Source organism: Spodoptera frugiperda, chromosome 21 (assembly GCF_023101765.2).
Source record: "Spodoptera frugiperda isolate SF20-4 chromosome 21, AGI-APGP_CSIRO_Sfru_2.0, whole genome shotgun sequence".
NCBI lineage: Eukaryota > Metazoa > Arthropoda > Insecta > Lepidoptera > Noctuidae > Spodoptera > Spodoptera frugiperda.
Genome location: NC_064232.1, coordinates 5,725,698 through 5,749,210, shown reverse-complemented (window position 1 = coordinate 5,749,210; position 23,513 = coordinate 5,725,698). Strand labels below are relative to the sequence as shown.

At 36.6% G+C, this 23,513-nt stretch overlaps 1 protein-coding gene across 8 annotated transcripts in view; it reads left to right on the top strand.

Annotated features, from left to right (window-relative positions):
* The window catches only part of LOC118280471 (acetyl-CoA carboxylase), a 124,540-nt gene that overhangs the window by 24,836 nt on the left and 76,191 nt on the right, over positions 1-23,513 (top strand). For 7 of the 8 annotated variants that reach the window (XM_050701734.1, XM_050701736.1, XM_050701733.1 and 4 more), the window contains 16 exons: positions 7,959-8,076; positions 9,833-9,940; positions 10,985-11,125; positions 11,813-11,993; positions 12,663-12,770; positions 13,603-13,697; positions 14,872-14,965; positions 15,669-15,784; positions 16,399-16,572; positions 17,147-17,309; positions 17,913-18,075; positions 18,881-19,025; positions 20,138-20,247; positions 21,778-21,944; positions 22,398-22,609; positions 23,027-23,132. In XM_050701734.1, the coding sequence (XP_050557691.1) occupies positions 7,959-8,076; positions 9,833-9,940; positions 10,985-11,125; positions 11,813-11,993; positions 12,663-12,770; positions 13,603-13,697; positions 14,872-14,965; positions 15,669-15,784; positions 16,399-16,572; positions 17,147-17,309; positions 17,913-18,075; positions 18,881-19,025; positions 20,138-20,247; positions 21,778-21,944; positions 22,398-22,609; positions 23,027-23,132 (2,201 nt within the window). Of the gene's footprint in view, positions 1-5,382; positions 5,550-7,958; positions 8,077-9,832; positions 9,941-10,984; positions 11,126-11,812; positions 11,994-12,662; positions 12,771-13,602; positions 13,698-14,871; positions 14,966-15,668; positions 15,785-16,398; positions 16,573-17,146; positions 17,310-17,912; positions 18,076-18,880; positions 19,026-20,137; positions 20,248-21,777; positions 21,945-22,397; positions 22,610-23,026; positions 23,133-23,513 lie in introns of those variants that run through there. The other variant, XM_050701740.1, reaches the window with a different exon arrangement.

Below are 23,513 nucleotides of genomic sequence, written 5' to 3'. Positions count from 1 at the left end.
CACTGATCCGAGTAATACCTATCTCACCTGCAAGTTCATACCTTAACTACATGGAGAATATCTACATAATAGTTAATTAAGTATGCAAAGAGATAAGCATTTCAAACAAACTCACAAATTCTACATTTTTATTACATTAGCACAGATTAGTATAATTACAGCATTAACATTGCATTGTTGTTTTACATTTTAATAAGTAATTACAATTTTAATGTAGATAATAAAAATGCAAAACTAGTTTATCACACGGCTAATTTAGCTTTAGTGAAAACATTTACACTACACAACACACTTAATTTAACTGGCTGTTTACTGTTTAGTCTGTAAACGTGTAATAAAAATATATCATCTGATCAATCTGCACTATTCTGCCTTAGCGTTTATTTTAAAAAACAACAGTAAATTAAAGTTTCGTTAAACAAAAACAAGTTTTATACAGTAAACAATTAAGTTCTTTTTACTATAAAATTCGACATTGAAACTTAGAAATATAAGGTACATAATAATTATGTTTATATTTACATATTTATTATATAGTTTTTTGCTACATACAGGTCTGGAACAGATGATGGACAATGGTATGTTTGGTGTTAAGGTTTAATATGCATGTATGTTGTTTATTTTTATAAGTGTTTAACGTAAGCAGCCTTATAAAGGGCTACAAAAAACTGAAAATCTCGACAAAGATTATGGCAGAAATCAGTTTATTACTTAAATCAAAAAATCCCTTAAAGCAGTATCTGCCGAAAGAAAACTGTTGAAGGCAAATCCTCCGCTAAGCGTGGACGATAAGTGGCGTATTAATAGATTTTCTGAGTTGCAATTATATTGCAATAGTTAAACTCATGCGGAAAACTGTTAAAGTAATTTATCGATATCAAGTCTACCGACCTTTGTGATGCCCTATTAAATTTTAAGGCTTTTTTAAGTGTTGTGATTTATTGTGATTATGCTTAATTATTATTAGTAATATGTTTTGTTTGTACGAAGAAGTATTTATAACTTTTTGGCTCAATTTAATAAAAGAACGACTGGAAAAGTGTTTACATACATACGTAATACATACATAACCTCACACTTTTCTCCAATGGGGGCAGGCAAAGACTATGAAACTTCATCAACTATCATCAAGATTTTCAAGCATACTCGTCGAATAAAGGTGCTTTTAATTTGGCCCTTGTTTAATATATCGCCAATACAGTCGCTATATTACGTTCATCTTTTTGTCTCCCTTTAGAAAGTGTTCATAATTCTGTAACTTGGCCCGAATTAATAATCTGTTTCCGCTATCACCATGGCACTTAGACCACTCAACAAACAAGGCAGTCTAGTCTAGTCTACTCAGTTAAAAACAACATACCTAGCTGGAGAAATGACCACATTTACAATATAACCTTCGAATCATAAAAAGACGTGACATTATGTCATTTGCAAACGTTTCCAGTGAATTTAATGATTTGTAAGCATACTCAGTTATTCTCACACATTTGTTCGCTCGAGTCGTACTTGTAGTGAGCAAATATAACCTATGTACCTACACACAAATCAAGCTATACATGACCAATTTATCTTGGTCTCGCTTTTGTATAATCTTTCTGCTTATACAACGGTCAGTTTATACTGGTTTTGTTTGGCTTGACGTGTGTTTTATGTACTCTATTACATACTATTGACGAGGCAAGGTCGAGATGGGATATGAAAAACTGTTTTATCTGTTAGAAGATATTTATTTTAACCTAATACCGTAATTTTTCACTTGCTTTATACCTACTTCAGTCTGTAATTCACTGCTCACAGCATTTATTATGTGTGTCTTTATTTTTTTATGACTTTTTTATTATTTTATTGTATAAACGTAGATAAAATAACTGCATAGTCACCGTAGTAGTAGTGGGTAGGTAGGTGCGATCCGAAGCTGCGGATTACCTAGAGGGTTTTTGGGACCTCTGGCTCAAAGGCCAGGAGTAGGAGCAGGATGGGTGGTTTTTAGTCAATAAGAGTCTGACACTCTCTTTCGCCTCGCCAAAGGCGGGAGAAATCAATGGATGATTTCCCCTCTTCAAAAAAAGTATACAGGTAGGAAGGTATAGTTTGCAGATATTTTTTAATCAGAATAGTTTTAAGACTGACTCAGTAGTTGCGTGATTGGCTGCTAAGTTGTTTATTATAATTATTGGTTCTATTGTTAGTATCATTGCCCTTAACCCACAAAAACTGAATTTTCAGAAATATAGAAGACGTATTACAAAATCTCTACATTTAAATTTTAGACTGCCATATTTTCAAGCTGCAAACACTACATCATACACACAAATTATTTATGTTATTGAACAAATTGCGTAGCAGCCAATCGCACCAGCTAATGCGTCAACTATGCACTAAAAATCATTATTGAAATTTTCCATTTCAAAAATCCAGTTTTGGTGCCGTTTGTTTTTTATTCTGGAACTAAAACATAGCTAGTGAAATATAAATGTAGTACTTTAATACCTGTTCTTTTTTCACCTTAACCTAAACGGGCTAACAAACTGACAGATTACCTGATGATAAGCGATCAGCATCGCGCATGAACCACAGGAGTCTTTAGAGCATTGCCGACCTATTCATGATGACTTATTTATTGTTCTAATATTATTTACTTATCCATGACTGCCTCATTGGTCGAGTGGTCGCAATTGCGTCTGCCGGGTTTCTTGATTCCCGAGTCGGGCAAAGTATTACTACCTAGGCGTTTTTGGGTATTTCGAAAATTTCTCAGTAGTATCTTCGGAATCTGGAATTGTGTCCGGTATTATGGCAATAGCCTTACCGTTTATTACATGACGACTTTTGACATGAAGGGTGAAAAGTAGGTATACATTGTATAGCGGCATTACGTGCCATGTGCACCTCTGCCTACCCCTTCAAGGGTATAATTATGACGTGACGTTGCTAATATTATTTTCTTATAAGTGCTAGTATAAAGAGTATATTCTGTTGTTTACGTTATTGTATATTTATATCAAGCTTGTTTACTATTGACGAGCTGTATGTGCTAATTTCGTCTGGCAGTCAGTCAGCCGTGAACAACACTGTATGGAAACACGTGGCGTAATGATTCTATTTAGTGTTTGTACATAAACAATAGGTAGTGATGTGTGGGATATGATATTGATTCTGTTTACGTCGATAAATAGAATCAATAGCATATCAGCGGTAGTTTTAGTTTTAATGATTGGGTGATTTTTTCTAAATGTTAGTTCCGTTTTTAAAGATTGAATCTGATGTAAAGAAAATATTTGAAATAATAGGAATAGGTATGTCTAATAATAGAAGGAGTAGTATAATATGTATATGACTTTGACTGCCAACAAAAATCTGTTGAAGGCAAATTCTCCGCTAGCGCCGATCACTTTTGCCCCCATGGCGTCTAGTATGTTAAAAAACTGATGTGATTTAACGGATATCAAATAACATGTAATTCTTAAGTTTTGAGTAGGATAATCTAATCTAATAAGTCTATTAGTACCTCCAATTAAACAGTAAAATGTAATAAGCAGAACCTGTATTTACATTTGTTACCATTCGCTTGTAAATGCCAAGAACACCAAAAACTAAAAAATCAAAATTCCTTCCTTGACACAGAACCAAGAAAAATTCCATATTTTTTCAAAAGTCAACCTCACAACAACTGCACCAAGAACAGTTGAATTAAATCATAATTATATAAATAAATTCAAAAACAAGTATGACAGGTTTAAATTACTTAATTGCCGCTTATTACCTACTTAGTTGTATGTATATCAAGTTTTAAGTTGAATAACTGGTCTTGTTACGTTATCAATGACGCGAGAGGTTCGGAAAATAAGGTTATTTGTAAGATAGTAAAAAGGGCATTGGAATGTAGCCATTGTATGATAATAGCGTTAATGTCTAAATATATGTATTGTACAGGGTTTGTAATAGGGATAAGGACTGAGTATGAAAATTAAAAAGCTATTTGGTTTGTCAGTTAGGTACCTAATGCAAAAATATTACGTTAGACACGTATTTTTTATTCTGTCATATAAAAATATTTAATTAAACGAATTAAAGTTTAGGAGCAAATACGTCATTCTGTGTATAAAAAATGTCTAGAAGTGACGTCAAGCGATATTTAAAATCGATACCTATATCTTCGAAAATATTTATTTCTGTAAGAAAATGAAAACAGTGTCCTAATATTTTAAAATAATCTACAAGACGAATATTAAAATAAAAATTAGTCATCTACCCTATTTAACTGCTGAAAATATGTCTCATATTGATATTCACTCTCAACTGCCTGCTTCAAAAATAGAAATAAACGTGATACTACGTTTTAATATGATTTTTAGTAGCCACAAGTCGGCAAGTATGAAAAGGGGTACATAAGGGGTTGTGTACCCTTTTCTTCTATATAAGTAATGTAGCTTCGTAGTGTATAGTTTATTTCTCTGTTTTGTAAAGGATACTCTACTCTAACCGAAGGAACTTACAAATATGTATGTAGGTTAAACGCCACTAAGGGTAATATGTTAACAATATACGTAACTATTATGATATAGCTGACATGATGGCAAAGATGATGAATTGCGACGACCGATATCGTAAAATGGTACAGACAACTGTTTATCGTATTAAAACAGATTATGATCCAATACATAGGATTATCCCAAAATAATATGTTGATTTATTTACGTCTTATTTATTGTTCATTAAATAGTTATCATCTATTTTGATGATACTTGATACATTATAATCATTACGACTCCAATTTTATGAATAAATTAAATAATAAAAACCCAGTAACTATTTTTAAATATGTTGAGCAAATACATAACTGTTTTGTGGTTAAAATTTCTGGTGAATTGGATGATCTAATCAAGTTTTTGGAAGGAAAAGAAAGATACTATTGATTGCACAATTTCCCTCTGTTATAGGCCCCTACATTATTAAACATTCTATTCCAATGTAATCTTAACCTTTGTACCTACACAATTTACGTATTATATCAATTCTAAACACGTGAATTCGAATTTATAACAATCTATCTCATTATAAATTAACTTATTCATGACCATTTTAATTGGTCAGACATTCACATGTTTTGTAAACGTGCTGGAACACAATAACATAAGCGACGCATTATTTATTTATATCTTATCGATACAATTTGACCCTTTCCCATCTCTAAGTACACAACAAACAAGTTTTTCTTATGCAACCTTCTTGCGATTTCCTTATTATGGCAACTTTGAACCAATTACAGTGCCATCTCGTTCACACATGCGTAAATTGTTGCGAGTAAGCGAGACGACATGATCGTATGATCCGTCATGCGAGTTTCATCGCGAATCCTTTACGTCAAAATAGGAAAACAAAACTGTATATGTCGCTTCTTGATTTAAAGAAATGTTTAGTTATTATAGTTTTAATGAATTAATTAAAGCTGTTATCTGTTCTACTGTGTAAAATAGTGTTTCAAGTGAATTTTCATTGATAAAAATGTATCAAGGGATGAATGGATTGTATTCCGATGCGCCATACAGGTTAGAAAAAAAAGTTATTATACGAGATTCTCCGAATTCGTAATTCTATTTGAAATACGATGTTTTTCTTGCTTTTTGTAGTTTATTTATGATTTTTGAGCGCCGATCTTTGTGTTTTAAAGCTAGAAATATGTGTAAAATGTGACGGAGCGTTCAAAGTATGCCACTGACCGTGATTTCTCCGAGTTTCTCTGCCTAATCAAAATAAATGTATTTAAACTAAGTACTTTTACTTAAAATTCGTATTTTAAAAATCACGTTCCTCTAAAATTGTGTTCTTTATTTATTTTTTTTCTGTTATGTTCTGTCTGTGGTCCTCTTTTTGGCAAGTTTTATTTGGTTCAAAGTAAATACAATTTTTATCTTAGAAAAATTTAAATAATTTAAACTTTGAAACATAAAATTCTTAAGTTTTATTTGTTTTTAAATTGTCTTAATTATCAACCATGCACCCAATAGTATAACAGTATTGTGTAACAATTTTTTAATCAATGTTGTCTATTCAGCTTAGACCATAATTATTATTTTAGTTTTATGCTAGTTGCTTTTGCCTTTGTGTATTAAAATAAATATATCACAAGATCCTACCTAGTTATGTCTGGAAAACAAAATTAATATCATAAAATCTAAAAACATTTTATCTTATTGGAATTAAGTTAACAAAAACTACAAAACTAATAAGATTCTTTTCATAAAGTGACATTCTAGGAAAGGATTTTGATCTTCAAGTACATAGATTAAAAAACTACCTTCTTCAATGCTGTAAGTTTTTAATATTACTACCTAATAAATAAATATGTAACATTATAATCTTTATATAACTTCTGTAGTTTCTATCTACCCCCATTATGAAATCGCTGTAAAAAACCTAATTGTGTGTTCAAAATTCTTCGAAAATGAAAAGAAACTGACTATGCTGATATGCTTTTATCTGACAGATCAAAAATCTTTTTATCTAGTGCACTACATTTTAAGATAAATACAAAATTGATTGGGCTTATTGCAAATATAATATTATATTGCACGCTTAGAATGAAAGTGACTTAACTCAAAATTTCTATAACATTCGATTTTATCATAGCATATAAAATATACTCAACAACCAAAGAACTAATCCATAAATCTAGTGAATTGTATCGTATGTCATGGAATACGGAAGAGATATACTAAGTAAAATGTATTCAATCCCACTCATTGGGCTCATTTCCCACAACTTGCAGTTTTTGGATTCGGTCATATACACTCTAAAAATGCATTATGATCTGCTAACATCGGTCCCCAGTGACCACCACAGCATTCAATGTGTTAAAATACAATAGAGTAATTTATGAACATGAATTTGTAGTAGTTTGGACGGTGGGTAGTGATATATAACAGTTTATCCTTTGACGATGCAGACAAAACCATGTATACAAGCTAGTAAACTTTGTTATCTTTTAAATCAGATAATTTAATCGATATATAACACAAATAATTCTAAATAGATAATTATTATCATTTTATTATCATTAATTGTTTTATTTATCAAATCAAGATTGTTTTGCATTGATATTAAATATGAATCAGCTGTTTATTTAATTTATTTTTGATTTTTGCTTGTTCTAGTAGTGTTTTGTGCACTCAAAATTATTTAAATTTGCAATGAAATTCTTAAAATATAGTAATGTTAGTTAAACTGTTAAGTGTATAACTCAGAAACGACTGGACAGATTGTTATATGAATTTTGAGCAATAATATAAAAAAAAGTGTTTTAAAATATTGTTAAAGTGTTAAATAGTGGATTAAGAAGTTTTGTTACATAATTTTGGAAAAATGTGGGGTAAAAGGCATGTATATGAAAGATTTAATATTTGATTTTGTAAATACATAGCGGTAGATGTATTTTTATTTATATTTATAATACATATAGGAAGGACATCCTGAGTTTGAGATATTTAAAAAATTATTAGTGTTGTTTCATTGTACAATATTAAAAAACATAACTGGGTTTACTGTGAATTGAAACAGGACCCAATATACCCAACAGCAGTTCACCCTAAGATTTGGAGTGGTAAACTAGTAGTTTTTATTGAAGTCGTGCTATGTAGCTATGCTACAAAGATATAATAAAACTATGTGACCATTTCCACTGATACTAAGCTATGTAGCTGTGCGAGGAAGATGCGCACCTGATATTGATAATATGAAAGTCATCTATAGCACAAATCGTTCCTTACGAAAAACATAGCTTAGCCGAGTATGTTTCCTCCAGTCCTAAGCTATGTGTACCAATGAATATGATTGGTGGAAACCAAACACATCGACAGCAACATAGCATAGCTGACAGCACATCTCTGGTAGACCCTTTAAATATATAAAAAGACTTGTTACCTGATCTTGTTATTAATATTATATTATTATATTTGCAGGCCGTCTATGTCCCAGGGGACGGTGATCCACAGCCAGCGCTTCCAGGAGAAAGACTTCACGGTAGCCACTCCGGAGGAGTTCGTCAGGAGGTTCCAGGGAACTAAACCTATTAATAAGGTATGTATGACTGGTTATTAATGGTATGGACTGCCTCGTTGGTCGAGTGGTCCCAAATACGACGGCCAGGCAAGGGGTCTCGGATCGGCTAAAATACTGGGCTTTTTTCAGTTTTTCAAAAATTCCTCAGTAGTAGCACGGAGTCTGAAATTGTGCCTGGTATATGGCAATAGGCTATAACACAAACGGAACGGTCTTTGACTCTTCTAACCATAGAGGGTGTACAATCATGCATATTATACAATGTATTTCACTTTTCACCAGTTATGTTATGTGTCTCATGTAATAGGGGATGAGTCTATTTCATCATTTTTAATTATCATAATAATAACCAATGTAATCAGCTGTTTATCTAGACTAATAAATAAAATTGGAGTGTCTGTTTGTAATATTTAAATAACCACTTTTTACTACATGCATACAATACATATACCCAAGTCACATTTTTCTCAATTTTTATGTCTGTTTGCTCCGGCTAATCTCTAAAATAGCTGGACTGATTTTAACAGGACTTTTATTGATGACCTAATGTACTAAGAAGCAACTAAGGATACTTTTAGTTTAGAAAAAAAATATGTATGTGTAACTTAGGGACCACACTGGGAATTCGCGAAATGAGAATTCTAGGATTTAGTAGTAGACTTAAAACAATTGTAGAACGAATGGCCAAAATACTGTCAGAAATCATTATTCTTTGCGGACGAAGTGGCAAGTACCAGCTAGTCAAATTCAAAGTCAAAGCATTTATTTCAATTAATCCTAAATAAGGCACTTTTGAAACTTCAAATTGAATTGTCCGTCAGTCTGTCTGTCAGTGAAGCTAGGCGCTCGTTCCAAAGTGTTGCTTCGAATGGAGAAGAACGAGCAAGAAACTCCATCGTTACTCTTTTTAAAAAATGTTTTTTACAATATCTCTGATACATTATTTTTGCTAGTATTAAATAAACAAATATGTTATTCTTTAAGATAGTATGCTGAGATAATATGTTTATGAATCATAACACTGTATGATGATAACATATCACGTATATTTCGTTACTAAGGGGGGTAAACAGAGATACAGAGTACTTAAAGATGATTATCATTGAGATTACACAAGGTCTTATGTTTGATTCACGAGCTGAGAAATATATTTCTTGTTTTTTTATTATTATAGCGTGGTTTCACGTATGTACACCTATTTTGCACCATTTGTGTTATAAGTCCCATGTAATAGGCGGTGAGCCTATTGCCATATACTGGACACAATTCCAGACTCCGTGTTACTACTGAGAAATTCTCGAAGTGCTGAAAAAAGCTCATCAGTACTTTGCCCGACCCGGGAAATTGTGTGTGAACAGCTCCATGTCCCTTCACCACAGAAGAGCTGCAATGTTTTAGGTTGTCTTTAGGAATGCTACAGACATGCGACGCGGCAGTTATAATGGCGTATTTGTAAAAAGTGTTCAAATTAACTCAAAGATAATAATGCAATGCATGTCAATCAAGATGTTAACAAATATGTGGTTTAAATTAAGCCGTACTGTATGATTTGTACTGCCATATAATAATCTATAAGTCGGGTTTTCCTTCCTGATGCTGTAACCCCAGAACCCACGAACCGATTTCCACGGTTTTGCATTCGTTGGAAAGGTCTCGGTCTCCGTGAGGTTTATAGCGAAGAACAAATCAAGAGTAAAACAGGGATAATCATTGGTAGCGAAACGGAGTTCGCCTGGTTTGCTAGTACTAATTATAATATTATGTTCCATTGCAGGTCCTAATCGCGAACAACGGTATCGGCGCTGTGAAATGTATGCGTTCAGTCCGAAGATGGTCCTACGAGATGTTCAAAAACGAACGCGCCGTGCGATTCGTCGTTATGGTGAGTTTTTGTTCATATTTATTTTGTTTTTAATGTTTAGGCGACCTGATAGCTGGAAGAAATTACGATAATAGTGATTAGAAGTAATTCATTATTATGAGTCCCGATTTGACTCGAAACCAATCGAGCGTCCTTGAATTTTTCGCACTCGGACTTTTAAAGTCTTACCGAGAATTATGTTTTTTCTCAACTCATACTTACCTGATGTATTTTTGATATGAAAAATAAGTTCTGTGTAAAGTGCAATGTAGAGACTTAAGGTAAGCGTCCACAGGCCCGCATCGCACGGACCGCTCATCTGCGATGCCTATATGCGATGCGCACCAATGACGTCATACGACAAAAATCCGAATAAAAGTGGTATCAGCAATCCGATTGCTGATACTGGCGTCGGCAATCCGATCGCTGCCGAACAGTGGACGCAGTCTGAGAAATTAATCCGTTTGATGCGATCCGTCCGATGCGTACGATGCGGGCCTGTAGACGCTTACCTTTAGACAGTAAATGAGGACACGTGTGATTCTTAAGAATACTTTTTTATTAAGTGTATCTTACCTATACAACTAACTACTTATAAAGGCGAGGTATCACACACACTACAAAAGCAAGTTAAAGAAATAATACTACACTTCTGTCTACCGGAGCTGCGGACTACCTAGCGGGTTTATCAGGGCTTCGGCTCCAAAAGCAGGAGAAGGAATAGGGTGGTTTTTAGTCAGTAAGAGTCGGAAACTATTGGATGATTTTCAACCAAACAACACAACGCTTGCGTCGTGTGAGTGAAGAGTGACTCTTTGTGTGATCCACAAACTGTTGTTTCGGGTGTATGTGAACTTGTATGTTTGTAAACGTACCCACGACACAGGAGAAAATCCTAGTGAGGGGAAACGCTTTTATAAAAAATGTTCTGACGATTAATTCTTCTTTTCCATAGAGTTGAAAGCTGAATACAACAGTAAGAAGATTAAAATATCTTCTGAACTCAAAAAAAAAAAAAAAACACTTCTGTGTACCTCATTGTAATCTGTTGCTATCCTCCCGCAGGTGACCCCCGAGGACCTGAAGGCCAACGCGGAGTACATAAAGATGGCCGACCACTACGTGCCCGTGCCCGGCGGGTCCAACAACAACAACTACGCCAACGTTGAGCTTATTGTGGATATCGCTATACGGACTCAAGTACAGGTTAGTTATATTTTGTTTTTATTGTTTACTGGCGACCCGCCCCAGCTTCGCATGGGTGTAATGGTGATATTATATTATGCATGTATAATACATCCCTTGTTATGAATGCCGATATTATATTTTTTACATATAAACCTTTCTCTTGAATCACTCTATCTTTTAAAAAAATCTTTAAATTTATTATTTATTTGTTTACTCAAACGGTATATGACATAGGTATTACATACAATATAATTAGATCAGCACATTTACCATACCTGTAATGGTCCAACTATAATAGAACTCGGTTGTTTTACGTTGAACGAAAACGTAACGGGAGCTCGTCCGGCGCTCTGATTGGCCAACTCAAATGAACCAACAAATCAGAGCGCCGAACGCCGTCACGCGGAAATTCATAGAACAGTGTCGGTTTTGTCTAAAAAGTAAAGTAAAATAAGTTTCCTTAAAAGTATAGGGTTTATTCACTGGCAAATATCTCAGGTAAAAACTAAACACACATTACGTGTTCTTTAGTTTCTGCATACAAACTGTATGGCTTCTCAATATAATAGATAATAAACCTTTATTCCTTATAGTAAAATAGTTAAAGTATACATAAACATCTTAATTAAATCATAGATCACTACTAAGTCAATATACGTGCCTTACAGAACAACATTAACTTTGACCCCATGTTTCCCCTTCCAGGCTGTATGGGCCGGTTGGGGTCACGCCTCAGAGAACCCCAAGCTGCCGGAATTGCTCCACCGCGCTGGGGTCGTGTTCATCGGACCCCCGGAGAAGGCCATGTGGGCCCTCGGAGACAAGATCGCCTCGTCCATCGTAGCGCAGACTGCTGAGATACCTACTCTACCGTGGAGTGGTAGCGGTGAGTGGAATTTTTGATATATTTAACCAACTTCGAAAAAGAAGGAGATTCTCAATTTGATCTATAAGTATGTATGTTTGTCTGCTTCTAATCTCACGCTTGGCTGAACCGATTTTGAGGCGGTTTTCAGAGAAAAAGTGTTTGTTATTCTTGATTTTCTTTAGTTTTGTTATATGATTGACTGAAAATGTCATAGGATTTTTCGGAACGAAATATGTATTATTTAGTTCATTTGCATTTGTTCTACTCTGTTGCCCCTTTGGGGAATTAAAGGTGCAATGTGTTATTTCTTTTTGATTTTGAATGCATGTTTTTATAAGCCCATGGTTTAATTTTTACAATAGCTATCGTGAGACATAATAAATCAACTAAAACTCACAGTTATTAATGGAGAAAAGCTCTACTAGTTTCGAGTCACAGAGGGACTCTTCATCATGAGCAGCGTGCGCAGACGTGGCGACGTCGCGCAGCTAACTCCTAAGTAGTAGTAATCCATGGTTTTATGTATCCCTTCCCCGTGAGAATTTCATTAATTCCCCTCTTTATGCCCCCCTACTCCCAAAGAAACATGCTAAGTCCAGTAGTTACAGCAGTGTGCTGTTTGTCCGTCACTTACATTACTCACTTGTAACAAAAGAGTACTGATCATTGATTCTTCTTTTCCATCAGAGTTGAAAGCTGAATACAACAGTAAGAAGATAAAGATATCTTCTGAACTCTTCGCCAGAGGATGTGTCACCACTCCCGAAGAAGGATTGCAAGCCGCACAGAAGATTGGTAAGTTATTCATTTATTTTTATGTAGTAACCATCTTGAAACATACTAGAATAATGCATTTTAAGAGATGTACATTTAAATAATATTTAAGTCTCTGACTGCCAATAGAAAACTGTTGAAGGCAAATCCTCCGCTAACGTCGGTCACCGGTGACCACCGCGGCGTTCAATGTGTTAAAGTAAAACAAAGCATATAAATTTATATTTTATGAGTATGCATGAAAAGACTGATGACTGTTGATGAAGCGAAAGAGGTGTGTAAGATTCGTAGCAATTGGCGTTCCATTGTCTGCCAACTGCCTACGCCCATGGGAGACAGGCGTGAGGTTATGTATGTTTGTATGTAGATATGTTTTCGAGCATCCTCGATTAATTTCGAACCACACCGGAGCTCATAATTATGACCAGTATCCTTAGTATGAGTTTACTTCACATTTAAAGTAAACGAAACGAAAGCGCGTTCGGGGCTTGGATTGACCGGCTCGAATAAACCAACCAATCAGAGCGCCGAAAGCGCTCTTGTTTCGATTACTTTAAACGTAAAGAAAACTCGTACTAAAGGATGCACGGTTGATGAGGTGGCTGGGTAACTGGCTGCCGCGCAACGAGTAGCGGGTTCGATTCCCGCACGGAACAACTCTTTGTGTGAACCACAAATTGTTGTTCCGAGTCTGGGCGTCATGTGTATGTGAACTTGTATGTTTGTAAACGCACCCACGACACAGGAGAAAATCCTAGTGTGGGGCAAAGTTTTTATTTAAAAAAGGAAAAAAGTTAACTCCCAAAATGTGTATTTATAAATTACTTACCTATGTTTTCTTCGATGATTCTAGGGTTCCCTGTGATGATCAAGGCTTCGGAAGGTGGCGGCGGTAAGGGTATCAGAAAAGTGGAGAACCCTGATGACTTCAACAGCGCTTTCAGACAGGTACGTTTACGAAAATAGCAAATTACTCCTTTTTAAAAGGCAGGCAATAGAGTTGTAACTTCTCTAGGGTTGCGGGTGTCAATGGACGGTGCAGATTGATTACCATCAGTACCCTTAGTATGAGTTTGCTTTACGTTTAAAGTATCAAAGAGCACGTTCGGCGCTCTGATTGGTTGGTTTATTCGAGCCGGCCAATCAGAGCACCAAATGCGCTTTCGTTTCGATCTCGTTAAGCATAAAGCAAACTCGTAATAAGGGTACGTACTAAGGAACTTTTTATGTGTTTGCTTTACGTTAAAAATAATTCGATTACTGGGGTGATTCTAACGCCCGAATACTGAAATGCTACTCAAATTTAATTTGTACTTAAATCTCGTGCTATCTCTATCATTTACAAAGAATTTGTAGGGATAGAACTATATTTGAGAGTGTCTTAAAATTGAGTGACGTTTGAGTATTTGATAAGTCTATTATAGTCTGATTATAAATTTGAAATCGCCAACCCGCATTGAGCAAGTGTGGTGATTAATGCTCGAACCTTCTCCGTGTGAGTAGAGGCCTTTGGTCAGCAGTGGCCACTTATAAGCGTCCACTGATCCGCATCGTACGGACCGCTCATCGGCAATGCCTACATACGATGCGTACTGATAACGTCATACGGAATGCCGATGCCAAAAATCCGAGTGAAAGTGGTATCGGCAATCCGATTGCTGATACTCGCGTCGGCAATGCGATCGCTGCCAATACAGTGGACGCAGTCTGAAAAATTAATCCGTTTGATGCGATCCGTCCGATGCGTACGATGCGGGCCTGTGGACGCTTACCTTTATAGGCTGTTGATGTGATGTGATATCATTATTTTTTTTATGAAACACGACACGAAAACGAGCAGACGTATCGCCTGACGGTAAGCAATCGCCGCCGCTCATAAGCACTTGAGAGAGAGGCGTTACAAGTGCGTTGCCGGCTTTTTGGGGGTTAGGAATTTAAGGGTTGTTCGGGAATTGGGGATTAGGAAGGGGGAAATTGGGCCTCCGGTAACCTCACTCACACAACGCAAGCGTTGTTTTACGTCGGTTTTCTGTGAGGCCGTGGTATCACTCCGGTCGAGCCGGCCCATTCGTGCTGAAGCATGGTTCTCCCACACTTACATTCCTATTATTTGTTGTTACAGGTACAAGCAGAGGTGCCCGGCTCCCCTATATTCGTGATGAAGCTCGCCAAGTCAGCTCGCCACTTGGAAGTACAACTCTTGGCTGATCAGTACGGTGAGTTTATACTTATTTGGGTTGCTAGTTCGAATCTCAGGTTAAAAAAAGTTTTTTCTAAGTTATTTTGAGTCTAGACTTTCAAGTTCCCGGAGCTGCGGACTACCTAGCGGGTTACCGGGGCTCCGGCTCGAAAAGTAGGAGTAGAAACGGGGTTGTTTTTAGTCAGTAAGAGTCTGACACTCCCTCTCGCCTCGTCCAAGGCGGGAGAAGTCATTGAATGATTTACCTCCATAAAAAAAAAACTTTCTAATCGTCTTGTGGTTGCAAGAGTAACTGCCTAGGAATGGGTCTTGGGTTCGATTTTTGTTCTGTTGATCAGGTGTGATGTGTATGAGAATTTGTATATTTATAAACACACCCAGGACACAAAAGAATACCCTTATATGGAGGCAACGTTACAAAAATAGATATTTCCCATTCTTTGACATAAGTAAATGAGTAAAAGCATCATACAATACCCCCCCCCCCTCCCTATTACTTGAGACTTATAACACAATTGGTCAAAAGTGGGTGTACATTGTATAGCGGCATTACGTGCCGTAATGTGCACCTCTGCCTACCCCTTCAGGAATAAAAGGCGTGACGTTGAGTTTAAAAGTATAAACATTAACTAATACTAAAATAGACACTCCCCCCCCCCTACTACCCTACAATTCTTTGACATAGGTAAATGAGTAAAAGTCTCATATTCGATTCCCAGGTAACGCGATCTCCCTGTTCGGTCGTGATTGTTCGATCCAGCGTCGTCATCAGAAGATCATTGAGGAAGCTCCCGCCGCCATCGCCAAACCTGACGTCTTTATTGAGATGGAGAAGGTAAAGTATAGTCAACTCTAATTGTATGGGGATAAGGTTGAATGTTGTTTGTTGATTTGGATGTTGTAAGGTCTGTTTTAGAGCTTTTAAGGTTCTTAGAACTCATTGTGATATCAAAACTAAGATGTAGTATCTTACTTAAATATTTTTTTATAATTTATTAGTAGTATGTACTTATCTTATACTTCATTATAATGTATAACTATTCTAATACGCTTTGTTCTACAAGCGTATTAGTATATCATTGGTCTAAAATTTTGGTTTGAAATTACCCCTGCGTACAACGTAACAGGTTACCGGGGTTCTAGCTCGAAAAGCAGGAGTAGGAACGGGGTGTTTTTTTAGTCAGTATGAGTTTGACACTCCCTCTTGTCTCACCTAAGGCGGGAGAAGTCATTGGATGATATTCCCCCCTTTAAAAAAAAAACTGTTTCTGCCTACCCCTATGGGAGACAAGCGTGAGGTTATGTATGTATATAATTATTGTCTGTCTTAATAGCTATTTGACAGGCGGGAGAAGTCATTGGATGATTCCCCCCCCCCTAAAACTAAAGTCAGGGTCAAACAAACCCAGTTTCACTGTACCTTTATACATTTTACCCATAATTTTCCAGGCTGCCGTCCGCCTAGCTAAGATGGTGGGCTACGTATCAGCCGGTACCGTAGAGTACCTATACGAACCGGCTACTGGAGCATACTACTTCCTGGAATTGAACCCGCGACTCCAAGTAGAACATCCTTGCACGGAGATGGTCGCCGATGTCAATTTACCCGCTGCCCAGCTTCAGGTATGTTGAAAAGACCGAAAAGACCAAGTAGACCGAGGTGGTCTTTTGGTATTTTCAGTAGATTTTTTGTTGGAATTGATTAGATTGATAAAATCTGTTGTAGAAGAATATTCGTATTTAAATAATATATTTTAGCTGCAGGTAACTTGAAAAGACCAATAGACCGAGGAAATGGTCTTTTAGTCTTTTCAGTAGACTTGAGTGAAAAGTTTCTTGAGTTGAGACTGGAACATATCTTTTAAAGTAGGAAATTTGTGCTTACAATTGGCACGAATAATTTTTAGCAATAAGAAGTCTGAAGAGCCGCTATACAATGTACACCCACTTTTCACCATTTGTGTTATAACTCCGAGATAAGCCTATTGCAATATACTGGGCACTATTCCAGACTCCACACTAGATTGAGAAACGACAATCCGGAAAGCCGAAAAAAGTCAAACAATAATTTGCCCGGACCCAGGGATCGAATCGAGGCGACCCTTGCTGAAAACCTCGTGCACTTGTGACCACTCGTTAAAATCTTAATATTATTCTATCTCAAAACCAGGATACAAGCCCCATTTCTCCATTCCAGATCGCCATGGGTCTCCCCCTGTACCACATTAAGGACATCCGCCTGCTATACGGCGAGTCCCCCTGGGGGTTGTCTCAGATAGAGTTTGATGAGCCGAAGCAGAGACCCTCGCCCTGGGGACACGTCATCGCCGCTAGGATCACCTCTGAAAACCCTGATGAAGGTGAGGTTATTTCGGGTTTTATTTCATATTAGGTCCTATGGAGATAGTAGAGGATTATAAATAATTTGCTACCACTACTCTTCCCGCGGGTGTGTGATACCCGACTAAGGTACTGTACATGTATTAGGTTAAACCTGTAATGATAGATGTCATAAGGTAAGTATGATGATAAATAAATAAATAAAAATAAAACATTTGATAAAAACTGGTTAGCAGCACTAACTTTAAACCTTGAAACCACCCGTCAAGGATGGTGACTATAGCCAAACCCTTTTATGTAAAGGAGACCCATAGTTTAGTAGTCCCTTAGTCGGGTGTACAATAGCCGCGGAAAGAGTGAGGGTGTTGATAAATTTATGGCCTAAAAATTATCCGATTTTAACCCCATATCTTCCTTCCATAAATGAGTATCTTAATTTTAAAGAGTCATTACATTCTTAATATTATATGTATAAATAGACAAACGCCTGACACTCGTGTATTAAATAGCGACATTCCTAGTTGCTTTTATTAGTTTTTGCATACTTATTATTAGCGAATTGTATCAGAAGCTGATAAATTTATTGACCACCGGAAAATAAATCTTATTTTATTTCCAAACAGGTTTCAAGCCATCATCAGGTACGGTACAGGAGCTGAACTTCAGGTCGTCGAAGAACGTGTGGGGCTACTTCAGCGTGGCCGCGTCGGGGGGGCTGCACGAGTTCGCGGACTCGCAGTTTGGGCACTGCTTCTCTTGGGGCGAGACCAGGGAACAGGCTAGAGAGTGAGTTTTGTACACAGTTTTTTTCACCCTTCTCCCCGACAAAGACGGGTAGGTTGAAATGGTGCACATTACGACACGTTTTCTTTTCTAACAAAAAAGGAGGTTTAAGTCGATTTATCACCATTTAAAATAGGAATGAAAATGAAATAAAAATCCTTCATTTAAAAAAATATTAGACACGTATTTTTTTTTCTTTTGTCGCATAAAATACCAGTCGGGGGGGCTCAGGTATGTCATTTCTACGTGTAAAACGTACATAGAAATAACGTATTACAAGTATTTGTTTATTTATTTATTTATTCACTACAACACAAGAAATTAAGGTACATAGGTACTGGGATATGGGGTCCCATGGTCAAATCAGTCAGGAATGATGTAAACTATCACGTCTTAAAGGATTTAGGTCGACTTACCCTTTAACCCTGTATATTATAAGAGGTTGCGAGCAAATAGCTTCACTAGAGGACTGACTGACAGACAGACGGTTTTAATATTATTATATTTGCTTTGACGTTCAAAATTGCCTTCCTAGTCTATTTGAAATACCACCACAGATGAGGCCCAGTAGGGCTGATGCCTGATCCGGAGCTGCGGACTACCTAGCGGGTTTACCGGGGCTCCGGCTCGAAAGGCAGGAGAAGGAACGGGGTGGTTTTTAGTCAGTAAGAGTCTGACACTCCCACTCGCCTCGCTCAAGGCGAGAAAAGTCATTGGATGATTTTCCCCCTCAAAAAAGAGAAGTCTATTTGAAATAAATGATTTTGACTTTGACTTTGGTTAAACTTAAAATCACCCCCTTTCCCAGGAACCTAGTAATAGCCCTGAAAGAGCTGAGCATCCGCGGAGACTTCCGCACGACAGTGGAGTACCTGATCACCCTGCTGGAGACCGGCGCCTTCCAGAACAATGACATCGACACCGCCTGGTTGGACGCGCTCATTGCTGAGAGGGTGAGTACTCTGAGGAGTGAGGAGACCAGTAGACTAGTAGACTAGTTTAGGGGACAAATTGACGTACTCAAAGTCATTTAATGTTTACTTAACCTACTCCTTTGCAATTGTTTTCGGAACAAAATCGTTACTAAGGAATAGTTTAAGTAATCATTATATGTCTTTGAGTGCGGCAGAGAGAGTAAAGTTCCCTAAGAAAGAAAGAAAAACAGTTAATTTCCACCGATTACAAAAATAAATAAACATAAATAATTGACAAAAAATAAAATAAAACAAGTATACACGGCGCAAAAAGGTCAGAAAAGGAGGATCCTCCGACCAGGGTACTCCGGTTCTCGAATGCGAAGTTTCGTTTAACCTTCGGCCGTAGATTTTATGGATTTAATAGAATAGGGATGATGACTGGGTCAAAAATAAATTATTACAACTTTTCAATACAATAAAATATTCAAAAATAATCACACTCTCATTCATAAATTTGATGAACTATTTAATTTTCGATTTTTTCTAGCTAAATTTCTAGTAATAAGTCTGCTATTTGACGTCAAAAACTTATGACGTCATAACGCACTATTTCATACAAAGTTCATAGAAAATATCGTTTTTGACGTTTCGAAAAAAGTATTGAATTTGACTAGTAGGAAACTAGCCTATTGTGTCAGAATGGTCGATCATTGTTTGGTGCGGGAGGGACGGAGCTATGTAGGTTGTATAGCTCCTTCCCTCTTGCACTGCTCAATGATCGACCATTCTGACACAATTGTTATAGCAGACTAAGGCCCCAGTAGAATAGTTTAGGGAACACGTCGGTAATCGAGCAGACGTATCACCTGATGGTAAGCAATCGTCGCCGCCCATGGACACTTGAAACACCAGAGGCGAATTTAAAGGTTGTTTGGGGAATCGGGGATTGGGAAAATTGGGAAGGGGGATAATTGGGCCTCCGGTAATCTCCCTCACAGAACGCAAGCGTTGTTTTACGTAGGATTTCTGTGAGGCCGTGGTATCACTCCACTCAAAATTCTTAAAACACAAACAAGATATTTGGAGTTTATTCTTGAACTTCCACTCTTTATCTCAACAAACTAACCCTGGATCCTCTCCATCATCAGATGCAATCGGAGAAGCCTGACATAATGCTGGGCGTGATCTGCGGCTCCATCCTCATAGCAGACGCCTACATCACCGCCAACTTCCAGGAGTTTAAGAGTGCGCTAGAGAAGTAAGTAGTTTTGATTCCCGTGTCGAGCATAGATTTATGATTTAGTAGTGTTGGTTGGTTTTAGAGTTGCTGTACTTTGTATGTGATTGTAAAGTGTTGGGTTCGATCCCCGATTCAAGGATTCGTGTTAATATTGAAGCGAGATTGCTCCGTATATTGAGTAGTTATTTATTTGTTTGTTGAGTACGTGAAATGGTTTCTTTAGCATAATATGTTCTTATTGTTCAATTTACTTTACACTAGTTTAGTTAATAATAGGGTATATGCGCATGATTCAAATAACGATAATTTTTTTTTCATATAATCTCTTTTCCTTTAGATTTATAAATCTATCAATAATTTTCAATATAATTTTGTTTTGAATAAGAAAATAATTATTGCAAAATGCACAAAATAAGCGGGAAATTCAAATTAGTTGAAACGCATTGCTATTGGTCAGAGTAGTTTGTGACGTCAAAGTCTATAATAACAAATATCAACAAGTGCTATTGTTGAATGCTTGCAACGAAATTCAGTTTTTTTGTGATTTTGAGTTGATATTGAAGTGATATTGTTTCGTAAAAGAGTGGCAGGAAAGTCACAGGAAATGACTGATATTGGTTACGTCAAGGCACAATCGGACAATCTTCCAAAAATTGATGTGTTTATGATGACCGCGTATTTCACATCAAATTCGGATTTTACGTCTACTGAAATAAAAGGAGTGAAAGCAGCAAGGTAATTACACAATAAATATTATATTTATTTGGTTTTCGACGCCTTCTTTGGATAATTTTTACCTATAAGTAAATAGAAATAGCCTGGAAATAACATAACCTTAAAATGCGAATGGGAGAACATTTTAAGGTTATTTATTGTATTGTGTGAAAAACATATTATCTGAAGCTGAGGCTGCTTTGTATCATTAACTTGACACTTTGCTTGAGTATAAGTGGCGTGCCTTGCACTCCCTCAAGTTCTCATAAGTACATAGGCTGAGGCTTGTTGACAAGAAAAAATACTTTATTTGGTGCATTTCTATTTGTATTTTTACACTTGGGCACGATACAATATTTAAAAGTCGGTTTACTATCCTGTTGCATTATGTAATTGAAGTGAATTCACGTAAAACACGAAATATATACAAATTATGACCCAAAACACTTTGCAGTTTCAACTGTTATTATAGACTTTGACGTCACGCGAGCGCGCCAAAATGACGGTCGTTTAAAATGCTGTTACGAATCTATTATTTTAAAACTGCTTTTTTTACCCGAATTCCGTTTTTTTTTTTGGTGCTGGTTTTTTTTTTACATTTATATAATGATGTAAATTACCATTTAAAAACATTTAAAAAATACATGCATATACCCTATTAATTATTATGTTATTCTAACTGTTTGATGGAGAACTCGACTAGTTTCAAGCCATGCTAGAGGCATCATATTCATGAGCAACAACTAGTCGAGTTCCTCATCAAAAACTTACGTGAGTAAGCCGATAACATAATCACTAATTTAAATTTAACTAACAACAAAATTCCACCACCAGGGGTCAAATCCAGGGTTCCAGTGCTCTATCCAACTGCGTGGAGGTGGAACTCATCCACTCCGGCTCCAAATACAAGGTGTCTGCCACCAAGTCCGGTCCGACGTCTTACTTCCTCGCGATGAACGGCAGCTTCAAGGAGATGGAGGTCCATAAGCTTACTGATGGCGGTGAGTAGACCAAGGAGTAGACTTGAGAAGACCATGCTTGTTTTTTAGGTTTAAGTGTGGTATTTTAGTTTGTACGAGTAGACTAGTAGTAGACTATAGTAGACCGGAGTAGACCTGAAAAGACCATGCTAGTTTTAAAGTTTATATGTGTGTTTAGTATTTTAGTTTATAAGAGTAGACTAGTAGTTGATCATAGTAGACCAGAAAATACCGAAAAGAAAATGCTGGCTTTTTTGTACCAAATAGTAGAACTATTTTATAATGAAGATTGGAGAAGAAAAAAGACCAGAGTAGACTTAAAAAGATCAAGTTGTTTTTCATGTGTTTTAATTTTGTGAGTCGTACTTCTGTACTTCTTGCTTAGCCCATAAGATTTCATATTTTACTATAAAAAGATATCATTTTAAATAAATTGACAAAACTGAAAGGCTATAAACAAACTATTTTCTCCAGGTATGCTCCTTTCAATCGACGGCGCCTCTTTCACGACCTACCTTCGTGACGAGGTGGACAAATACAGGATAGTGATCGGGAATCAAACCGTGGTCTTTGACAAGGAGAAGGATCCGTCCAAGCTGAGGGCGCCCTCTGCCGGCAAACTGATCAATACTCTAGTGGAAGATGGGGGGCATGTCGATAAGGGGCAACCTTATGCTGAAATTGAGGTTTGTGCAAAAATGTATTTGTTTACTAGCTTATGCCAGCGGCTTTGCCTGCGTTTTTGTGGGATGAAAAATAGCCTATGTGCTACTCAAGACCTTAATTTACCCCTTTTCCAAATTTCATCCCAATTAAACACAATATTATTTATTCAATTCGAACAAGTAGTTTCTGAGAATAGAGTGTTCTAACAAACAAATTCTTAAGCTTTATAATATTTGTCACCTAAATCAGCTCATACCCTGTCTGTATACCAACTTTCATCAAAATCCGTAAAGTAGTAGAAGTAGGAACGGGGTGGTTTTTAGTCAGTAAGAGTCTGACACTCCCTCTCGCCTCGCCCAAGACGGGAGAAGTCATTGGATAATTCCCCCCCCCCCCAAATATGTAAGTGTGATTATATATTTTATAATTGTCACCAGGTAATGAAAATGGTGATGACCCTGGCTGCTCCGGAGTCAGGTAAAGTGACCTGGATCTTGCGGCCTGGAGCTGTCCTGGATATGGGAGCTATGATTGGAACCCTTGGTGAGTTTGTTTTAAGGATATTTTTATTTACTCTCGTGAGACATACTAAATTAATTATTATTGTTAAAAAGTGGGTGTAAATTGTAGTAGCATTACGTGCCATAATGTGTACCTCTGCCTACCCCTTCGTGGATAAAAGGCGTGGCGATGTGTATGTAAAAAATATAACTGACTTCACTGATCACATTGATTTTGATTTCGAAAGTCGGTGTTTCTCATTATAGTTTATTTCTTATTTAACACCAACCTCTAAATTAAAAGTACCATTTTAATTTTCTTTTTAACTGATTTTCTTCTGTGAAGTCGGTTATTTTTTTTTAAAAGCAAAAGTTTTTTTTTATTTAAGTCTTTAACTGCCAATAGAAAACTGTTGAAGGCAAA